Source organism: Megalobrama amblycephala, linkage group LG11 (assembly GCF_018812025.1).
Source record: "Megalobrama amblycephala isolate DHTTF-2021 linkage group LG11, ASM1881202v1, whole genome shotgun sequence".
In the NCBI taxonomy this organism is placed as follows: Eukaryota; Metazoa; Chordata; class Actinopteri; order Cypriniformes; family Xenocyprididae; genus Megalobrama; species Megalobrama amblycephala.
In genome coordinates this window covers 18,900,551-18,911,680 of record NC_063054.1, presented here as the reverse complement: position 1 = coordinate 18,911,680, position 11,130 = coordinate 18,900,551, and the positions used below count along the sequence as shown (strand labels likewise).

At 34.4% G+C, this 11,130-nt stretch overlaps 1 protein-coding gene across 1 annotated transcript; it reads right to left on the bottom strand.

The window, feature by feature from the left end:
• Window positions 1-6,984: 6,984 nt before the first annotated feature.
• On the bottom strand, window positions 6,985-9,432 carry tmem179aa (transmembrane protein 179a, genome duplicate A). Its single transcript, XM_048206548.1, has 4 exons — window positions 8,761-9,432; window positions 8,522-8,659; window positions 8,237-8,315; window positions 6,985-8,108 (listed from the first exon to the last, which is right to left on the bottom strand). Exons 1-4 carry the CDS (start codon window positions 9,060-9,062, stop codon window positions 7,929-7,931), a joined length of 699 nt encoding a protein of 232 aa, XP_048062505.1. The 5' UTR covers window positions 9,063-9,432; the 3' UTR covers window positions 6,985-7,928.
• Window positions 9,433-11,130: the final 1,698 nt, after the last annotated feature.

The window sequence follows — 11,130 nt, the reverse complement described above, 5'->3', positions numbered from 1 at the left end:
GGATTATTGGGGTCTGAGCTTTATAATCCACATTGAATTGATTTGTATGATGTCCAGTGGTCTCTGGAGTCACACAGACATGTCCTGCATCCTAAACGCAGCTTCCCAGGGGAACTCCTCAGCTGTTTTCATGCCTGTGTAATCTGGCCATGTTCCCATAATGGAAACATCATCTCCACCTCTGATGAATATCTGCTCGAAAGTCTTAAAGTCGTTTGTGAACATCTCATCCGTGAAATTCAACAAACCTGAGTAAACTATGCAGAAATTTTCCTCTAAAATGTAAGACATTTTTAAAATAATGCTTAAAAATAATAATAAACAAAAAGAAGAAATCATTGGTGTATTCAAAATTATTCACATTTGAATTTATTCAATTTTATTCTATTGATTAATGTCTTTTATTCATTTATTTTATTAATTTTTCCTTTCATGAATATTTTCTTTATGAATTCTATAGTCTTTGATAGCTATGTATTCATTTAATCATCAATAACCATTATATTCCTTATGTTGCATGATTATTCTTTTACATGTTGTTGATTTCTTATTTTGAATTTCCTTAAAAGGGATAAATAAAGTATTTATTATTATTATTCCTTTAATCATTTACATATATTCTACCATATACGCTGATATGTTTGATTATTCTAAAATGTAATATCTTTTGTGTCGCTTTGGTGCTGTAATGTTGAGGAGTTTATCCTGTTGACTGGTTGTGTTTTCCATCAGAATTGATAAAGGTGATGTACCTTGGGATCAAAATATGTCTGTTTCCATCTCAGCAGACATGAGATAAACTAAGACCTGCGATATTCTCTTAAAGGTGTTAAAACCACAAATGCTTATTAAGTTATTCCATGTGCCTTACAAGGCCATGGTGACCCAATAAGACCTGCTAGGTTATATTTTGTCTTGAGTGCATCCTTAAATGGTTGTAAGAGAAGTACTAAGAACTCCAATACTTTCCCTAGTCCCTTCCTGTATATGCACAGCATAATAAATGTTTAGTTTCAGAAAACTCAGAGCTTCTTCTTCTGCTGCTTTTCCACTTTTTCCTCTCCTTGTATTTTGCAAATATCTTACTTCTTTTGGGCCTTTCTTACTTAATCTTCAAAAACTTAATCTGTTAGATACAATATTATAGATATTAAGACTTATAGATTTATTTTTTTATCTTATCTTGAAACATATTACAAGCTATTAAAATGTCAATACTTACTTTACATTTTAATAAAATGTGTTATTTCCTAATCAGATTTGTTTTCTGACATAATCATTGCTTGTCTGCATCAATTATGAAAAGTATGTTCAAATCTTTGGTTTAACGCGTAAAGCTCTAACGCGTTAAACCATATTGTTAAAGGGTAAAACAAAACAAAAAACTTACCGAAAACTTACCAGCCAATAAAAATTAGATGAGCTGTTTCAAAAAGATCAATAATATTAAATTAGTCCAAGGACTAATAAGTAGCCTAGCTAATAATTGGTAAAAAGTTGATAAGTGTACGTTACCAAAGGCAAACACTCAAGCTGTCCAGTGTTTGTAACAAAATAAGAAAGAGTAGTTAAAGGTTTCATTTTGAATTACGTTTATTATTCTAAAACAAAATACAACACATTATGTAAAGCCATACAATCAGACATTTCACACAGAGCAATGACACACACAGAGAGAGCGTCAACAACTAAGTCACCATCACCGTGATTTCAACAAACCTGATTTTAACAAAGTAACAGAGCCGACTCAACGGTGAAATTTTCCTTCGTCTGATCAAGTGGTCCTGAACATTTCACAATTTTCAAAAGAACTGTTGAACTGTTGAGAACCACTCGGCCAAAGAGGAACCAACAGGTTACCGAAGAAAATCAGTGTAGAGTGAACGCCATAGATCCGAGATCTTCGAAACCTGCTTGGAAAAAAACAAACATTTGAAACCGAGGTGCTCTGTTTTAAATCTTTTTCGCACCGACGAACTGCACATCTCTTTCCGAACGCACGGTGTTTTTATAGAGAGCAAAAGGATGGGGTCAGTCAGGGCGGCGTGGAATGATGATCCTGCCGGTTGGACTCGTCAGAGAGGTTCTTACCATGCGTGGGTTAGTTCTCCCTAAACCTGCCTGCTAGACCGGTTATGAGCACACCTTTCCTTATGAGAAAACCCAACTTTTTGCAGTTTTCGAGTTTACTTAAACAACTGAATTCATCATTTTACTGATCTTTACTCATAAATAAATTATTTACTTAATTTACTTAAAAGTTTAGTTCACCCAAAAATGAAAATTCTGTTATTTATTACTCACCCTCATGCCATTCCACACCCGTAAGGCCTTCCTTAATCTTCGGAACACAAATTCAGATATTTTAGTTGAAATCCGATGGCTCAGTGAGGCCTGCATAGGGAGCAATAACATTTCCTCTATCAAGATCCATAAAGGTACTAAAAACACTTCTAAATCAGTTCATGTGAGTACAGGGGTTTAATATTAATATTATAAAGTGACGAGAATATTTTTGGTGTGCCAAACAAACAAAATAACGACTTATTTAGTGATGGCCGATTTCAAAACACTGCTTCAGTAATCATCGGATCATAAATGAATCAGTGCGTCGAATCTGCTGTTCGGAGCGCCAACGTCACGTGATTTCAGCCGTTTGGCAGTTTGACGCACGATCCCAATCATGATTCGATACACTGATTCATTTATGATCCGATGCTGAGATTTAAAAAAAAAAAAGCATAGGCCTACATCGTACAGGCATGTCTTCATTTTGTGCTCAGCGACTCATTTTGTGTTGATTTTGATGTTTGTTTTGGATCATTGTCCTGATGGAAGATCCAACCACGGCCCATTATAAGATTTCTAGTAGAGGCTTTCAAGTGTTGATTTTTTTATCTGTTGGTATTTGATAGAATCATGATGCCATGTCTCTGAACAAGATGTCCAGGACACTGGCCAACAACATTTAAGATCCAGCAGTATATTTAATCGTAAACATGGGGTACTTTTTTTTTTTTTTATTCCTGTGTGCACCAAACCCATCTTGTGGGTTTGTTGCCAAAAAGCTCTGCTAAACAACTTGGTGGTGATGTAGGTGCCATTTGATTTCTTTTTTTTTTTTTTTTTTTTATGCTTTCTGACCCCAAGACTCAACTAAGACTAACCTTGGAGAGATTTTCAATGCTTTAGCTATTTTCTTGCAGCCACTTTCTATTTTGTGAAGCTCAACAATCTTTTGCTGCACATCAGAACTATATTCTTTGGTTTTACTCCTTGTGATGAATGATTAAGTGAATTTAGTCATAATAAGTCATAGCTGGATAATTTAATTTTCCTAGTCACCCTGGTGTGCTAAAATTTGTAAATATGAAGGGGAATATATCCCCCCACCCCAACACACACACACACACACACACACATACACACATTCGTTAGTTTTACGTTAATGAAAGGTTAGATTTTTGTGATTTTTTTTTTTTTTTTTTTTTTTTACTAAAGTTCAAAAGGATGAACAATGCAGATTTATTTTCACAGCACTTCTTTGATCATATATTTACCAAGGGTGCCAATAATTCTGACCATGACTGTATATATCCTAATAGATAATGTGTAACCTATTAAGAATTAAAATGTTTGGTATTGTATTTTTACACAATACCCAAATAATATATATACGATACGATAAACATACAATGACTTATGATTGTTGTTTTGACAATGTATTAGTTCATTACTAATATAACTCAGAGAACACATATCTATTCATTTTGAGAATATAATATAGTAGTAATAAATACATTTAAAATAGCACTGGAACACATTGCAATTCGCTTGACAAATGCATATCACATCATATTGTGAATAAGAGAGAAAAAATGATGAGCACAAAAATGTTCTGCCTATTGAGACACATGAATAGACTTAAAATTAAAAATAACCATAATGTTTAAGACTTTAAGACATTACTGTATTCTTTAAGAAAGGATTCGCTCTGGATTTAGAAAGACACATGAATGCCATTCTACAGGATATACTTGTAAAGATGCCATCTTGTATCATGCGAGGTCTAATCAGAGGCTGTTGTCGACACGGCAGACCTGTTCTTTGAGGTCACAGTGAAACTAGCCTAACTGCAGCATTCCTCTGCGTTCAGAAAAAAAAGGATGTGATGGAGGGCATTTAAATGATACTAAAATGTTTCAACAATACAGTTATAAATACATATAATTCACAATCTGAAATATGAGTAAATATGAATAAACAAGGAGTTCTATGAAGCTAAGTGCAAAATCACAATGAAAAATCTTAATTAAATATAAACCAAAGTCTTAGAAGAAATTGACTCAAATAATAATAATAATATAAAAATCTATAATCTATCAAATCTGTACCTAAAAACTTGCATGTAACTGAAGCTCACAGTGATGTAACAGAAAAAAAGGTTAATTGGGGCTCAATATAAAACCGTGTAGGGTTCTTGAATTTTAAAGAACCCTTATATAACAAAAAGGTTCCATTTAAGGAGAAAAGTCTTAAATGATTGCATAATATTTGTTTATGTTATGTTTTATTATTAATGTTTAATGGGTTATTTCAATTTTTCTAGTGATAAAGTATGTTTACAAATGGTTTAATTCATAACATGTAATAAAAAATTAATTAAAACTAAATGCATAAAATGATCCCATGATGAGACCTCTAAATTGTTATTTGAAGCACCTGACAGATCCATTTAAGGTTATAGAATCTTTTTTCTAAGAGCATGTGTTGGCTAAACTTGCTTGTGCAGTAGAGCTAGTTCCGGTGGTAGCATCAGACCATATCTCTTTGTTTATTTGTTTTTTGAAGGCTCAAGGAGAGAGGTGTTTGCAGGCCAAGGATTTACCTACAGTGTAGTATATAATGTGTGATATTTTCTGTCTTTTATATAAGGTACAAATAGTCCAATGAAACTTGTCTCCAGTAGCCGTAGCCCACCACGGGAGTGTCTGGTCAGACCCAGGCTTACCTGCTAAAACATTTTTTTTTTTTTTTGCCAAGCATTGATTTTGTTTTGAACAGGTTTCAAACAGCCAATTGGATGCTATAAGTTGTACGTAAGAATCACAACACAGAGAAGGAAAATTTAGTTTTCTTGGGCTTCTAAGCAACCATATAATAACAGGTAACAACAAAATGGTAAAAACTGTTCACAGATTACACACATGCTACATCTATGAAGTCATCACTGGGCCAGTAGAAAAATGGGAGGGAGATAAGTGGAATGCTGTCTGTACTGAACTGAACAATCGTTCCTCCACATTCTTCTTCTGTGAGAGGATCTGTGACATTTTTAGCCTCTGTGACAGATCTGTATCAAAACAGCTCTTTCATGTGGAATCTACCGACAGCCCATGTTCTTTGAAAACTGTCATCCATTATCATTGTTGCGAGTTTTTCAGAGCTTGGGATGTGCAAAAAAACAAAACATATGCATTGCTAAGAAATGGAATATGTGCACCTTTCTTTATAAAGTTTTTAGTGTTTTTGTAATATGATTTATTTTATTTGAAAACGGCACATGATGTTCATGTTAGGAAATGGTTGAAATGGTCTGTCAAGTTTTTAATATTTTATAAAAAGCAGTTTCATTGCCATCCATTGTTAAAATGTTGGACAGTATAACCAAACATGGCCAGTATTAAAATTCTATTCAATTTTGTCCTAAAAGCTAAACTGATTTGTTTTAAATGCTTAAAGTTAATTTACACATCACAACATTTACAGTATGAAAAATAGATATTCATTTTGATATTTGCTAAAGATTAGACTTAAATTATTGCTGTTTTTAAAGACTTTTAAGTGAGTGTTAGATGAAGGAAAGGTAATCTAATAATTTAAATGTAAAAATTGAGAAAATGAGCACGAACAATATATCAGTGGTTCTGAACCTTTTGGTCCCCCAATTTCCTACACAATATTCATATTTCTTTTGTATTTCTGCAGTAATTATGACAAAGCTGCATGTTTTACAACTTTGTTATTAACAGAAACTAGGAGTGATGATATATTAATTAACTAAAATTCATTTTATGATTCCAGAAATTTTAAGAACTGTATGTTCAAAAGAAAAAAGATTGAGGTAGGGGAAAATATGATTCTGTTTATGTCTTGATGTTTTTCAGCATTTAAATTAAGTTAGATTATTTTAATATGTTAGTAATAATATTTATATGAATTGTATTCATAGTAATATATTCATTTAAATCATTTAAGTCATCCTCCGCCCCCCTAGGAAGTTTGCTGAGGGCCCCTAGAGGGTTGGAACCTTAACCTTAATGATATAGAATAGTGCCAATTAATTGTGTATCCCTAGTTTTTGTGATTTCAACATATGAGGAGACTGTACTTTTAACACACAAAAACACAGTCTGGGAAATATGCAGCCATATTTTAATACTGCTCTAATTGATCTGCGAAAGTCAAAGATTGTCCATAAATTAACCAAGGGGCCACTTACACGACACCATTTTCAACTAAAAATGGAAAACTTGGATGTTCATTTACACGACAATAGCGTTTTGGGGACCTGAAAATATAAACATTTGCGGTCGCATCGCGGTGCCACTGCGTTCCCATTTCTCCATAAGTACCCTAAGTAGTTTCCCAGATCTGAGAAGTTGACATATATAGGGTTGAAACCAAATTTTAAAGGCGAGTAATTTCCTTGTTTAATAATAATTCTAAAGAAATTAGGTTGTTTAAATGACATAATATAGGCTTTTCACATTAGCTACGTAATGCAGAGAGTATTCCTTCCTTTTTTACTTGCAAATGAAAAATAAGTTTCTACAATATCATAATGCCTATAAGGATAAAAATGTTGTTTCCACTTCTAAATCATTTAGATGTCTGCTAAATGAATAAATGTAATTGTAAGTGTAAAATAATGTAGTTTGTGTTATTTTCAAGATTGTTTTGAATGAGCAAAATCTGTGTACCTTTAGCTGTATGTGTAGCAATTTTATTTTTCAGCCACTTGGTGGAGATAGAGACAATGAAACTGCAAATCCATACACATGATGAATGGTGGGTTGCACTGGCACATGCCTAGAAGCCAGCACAGCTTTACATAATAATCAGTATGAAAAAAAAAATGGTATTGCTGATTATTATTTAAGATGTTTGAGCTTTATAACAGAAAACAGGTGCCTAATAATCAGCAAGGATAACAATTCCAGTTGCATTTAAAAACAGTAGGCTACCACAAATTTTAGAGGTTTCACATTTTTTTTTTAAATAAGTTATAACATAAGGGACCAGCAATAATAAGAGAGAAGCAATCAAGTATTTTGACTATCTAGTGTGTGTTGGCAAAAATAAAAATACTGTATAAAAGTGAGGATAAACTCTAGTCCTTTAGGTAAGAAAATAAAGCCAGCATAAAGAGCCATTATTCCATATTATTTCTGATTCTATTCCCATGTACAGTAAAGGCAGTATAGTTTCTATTTGAATCAGACTTTACATTTCACATCTGAGTGAACTTGTGAAGCTGTGACATCTGCTCAAAGAGAGGGGCCTCATTTACGCTTTACTGAGTCTCATAAATCTACAGCTGCCTTCTCATGAGAGGCAGTGTCTTCATATGTCCTATAATGTAAAAAATAAGAGTGTATATGAACGTGATAATTCCTGGTAGCTTGAAGTGAATTCTGTCAGGATGCTGTCTAAAGAACAACAAAGGAAACAATTTAACTCTGGAATCAGCCTTGCGTTCTATGACCATTTATTTAAACATGAACAAAGTTTGTAAAGATTCTAATAACTAAGATTCATATCTAATGTTTGATAGAGGTTTATAAAAAATGTTTATCTTGAGGGCTTAATTTTGCTCTCAGAAACTAGCTCATGCAGTGTAAATGGACTACGTGAGATATGTTTGTTTAAATCATGGCGTTCCTGTTGTACATATAAGAACTCCTCTGTAAAGGATGACCTAGCAGCAGCTCCTTTTCTTGAACTAGACTGTCCAGCAGCTCCTGCTGTCGGTGGTTATGGTAAACCTTCAGGAAGGCTAGCACTGTTAGACCCAGCCAGCATAACCAGGTCGACCACAGGCCAAACTGTGGGAAAAGGAACATATTAGCATATTTATATATTAATATCACATACTGTGCATACTTTAAAATATATACTATAAAACCTCAGCTTGTGAATGTAGATTTTATGCTACTTGTGGATGAATGTTTACCTGTGCAATGGCAAACTGGTCATAAAAGGAGGAGTTGTCAACACCGAGCTCTAAATCCGTGTCTTGCAGATCCTCACAACTGCCAAAGAGAAATGAAACAAATTTAAAACATAAGTAATATAAAAAGTGACTATATTTTGGAACTATTTACAACCACAGCCATGTCGATATTGATTATATATGTATTTTATATATATATATATATATATATATATATATATATATATAATGCTTGTGTTATACTGCGTAATTCTAACTCATTTAAAATGGTTAAAAACAGTTTACCTGCTGGGCATGGCCCCATTTTCAGTGATAGCATCACACCATCCACTGAAGCCAACACTGGAGATAGTACCGGCCACAAACACTACAAAAACCACCAAGAGGGACAGGAGAAGATTCAAGAAGGCATGAAAAAGAGAGCTGGAAAGAGATGTAAGGACAGAAAAGTACATAATTTACTGCTTGAAACGTTGGCGTAATTTAATAATCAATATGATGTAAATGAATAAGCGGTTGCCTACTCGTCGTGGCCTTTGCAGAGGAAGAAAAAGGTCCGCCACGCCTGTACAGCAGAGAGGATGAGAGACACGATGCCCACGAAAGTGATGAAGCGGCAGGACGACTCTGGTCCCCATTCTTCAACTATAAAGCGCTGTTTACCCATCGTCATGTTCTCATTTTGCCACATTCCCTCAGTAAACAGCAGGCATTTCCCCTGAAAGTCATCGCCGTTTTCAGAGAGCGGCACGACGGCGATAAAACCGAAAAGAAATGCTAAAAAATAAAGGATGCACTGGCCAAAGAGAAAATTATCGACGGCCATCGTTCCGGCGTCGACTGCATTCTGCTATTGCGCATGACGGTGAATGTTGAACTATGTCGGCATCATGTTATTGGACGACTATGTCACCACTGCATGCATTGCACCTGATTGAGGATTTTGTACTTTTTGATTGCAGTGTTCGCATCTTTGCCTAAACTATTTTAAACATTAAATTATTAACAAATAATGTTTAGATATGGAAGATGTAGAACGCTGTATAATGCAAAAATTGTGTAATATTTAGTTAAGCACTGGACATCTTCACTTATTGAACAAATTCCTTTTTTAGTATTCTAGTTTATTGTACAAAAAGGATATCTGACATTTTATTTTACACATTTTATAGACATTCTGGTAAAGTTATGGGATCATAAACAATACCTGTTTAGCACATGGGCGTCGGAAGCAAAAAAAATGTGGGTGGGTCCTCCCTCCAAATTTTATTTATGCAATTATATATATATATATATATATATATATATATATATATATATATATATATATATATATATATATATATATATATGTGTGTGTGTGTGTGTATACATTAGATCAATCAATCAATCAATCAATCAATCGGTAGTTATTGATTTTTTTTTTTAATAGAACAACGAGACAAACCTTTACATTTAATCGCGCACAACTGGAGAAACACACAATTACCTTTGATTTCGTTAGATAGAAAATAAGCAGGGCCGTACGCAGGGTTTTATATTTACCGAGGTCATAAAATGTAGTTTGCTAGGGGGGTACGGGGGCATGCTCCCCCGAGAAAATTTAGATTTCCCTGGTGTACATATGTGCATTTTTAAGACGTTAAGACAAACAAATTGGATAACAATAGCTTTAAAACCATGTCAACAAATACATGCACAGTTTTGAGGCAGCTTTAATCGCATGTTTGATAATTTCATTTTCAAACGACGGTCATTGCTCGTAGTTTCTATTGCGCTTTATTTTAGCTATAATAAAGTAATTATGCAGCGCGCGCCGGCGCATTTGCGCATGCAATTCTTGAGTGCGCGCCACGAGCACAGTATAATGACTGATTGGACAGTCGTGTTATTTTTTCTGAGATTTACCGACATAGCCTGACAAACTCTCATCTGACCGCAGTTCACTGTTGTTCAACTGAAGCTCCATCGTCGTCACCTGCACCTTTTCCGCGCTCGTTTTACTTGCGCCTGGCGCTGAGGCGAAGTTGGAATGCGCCTCTGAAAAATGTAAAGAGACAGTTCTATATAAACGCAGCGTTTTACTTGGCGATGTTTTAAAAAAAGATTTTTATTTTTGGTATTTTATATGCTCTGTTGGTGGTTTGTGGAGTAGCATCACCCGGGAGGGATATTTTTTTTTATCCCCACCAGGGATAAAAAATAATTCAGCAGAGGCAGGGATACATAGACCAGACCATAAACCATTTTGATTACACTCATGCTGATATTGTACTATTTGATGATCAGTAGTGGTTCGCTAAATATAATAATTCAATAAGCATTTAGGCTACAATAAGCTTAACTTTTAATATATAACTTTAAAATATATATATATTAAATAGATAATAAAAATATCTAGATAGCTGACTGACTAAAGTAGGCTAAGTTTGAAAATGATATCATTTGTACATGGAATTATTATATAAAAAGATAGGCTACTTAATTTCTTTACAATTTATAGGTGTTGTTTTAACAGTCAGTTATGTAAGTTTGATGGTTAATAGCTTCTAGCAACATTAAATCCAGGAGAGAAGACAATAAAGAAAAAGCATGTTTGATTTACATATAACAAAGTTTGAGCGCGCACAGCCACGCACGCAATATCTGAGCGAGAGCAAATAACGCCACGGAAACTGCCTCAAATTAACTATAATGACGAGAAGAAAGCTGTGTGCGCTGCAGTCAGAGGTTCTTGATTCTCTAACGACTTTTTATTGGTTAAAACGAATGGAGAGTTAGGAGCCCGAGCACCCACCGGATTTCACTGCATTGAGATGCGCGTCCTGGAAACAGGAAGCCTCGGGTGCCGCCTCACGTTGTCACTCACCGCATAATAACTAACTCTCACGCGC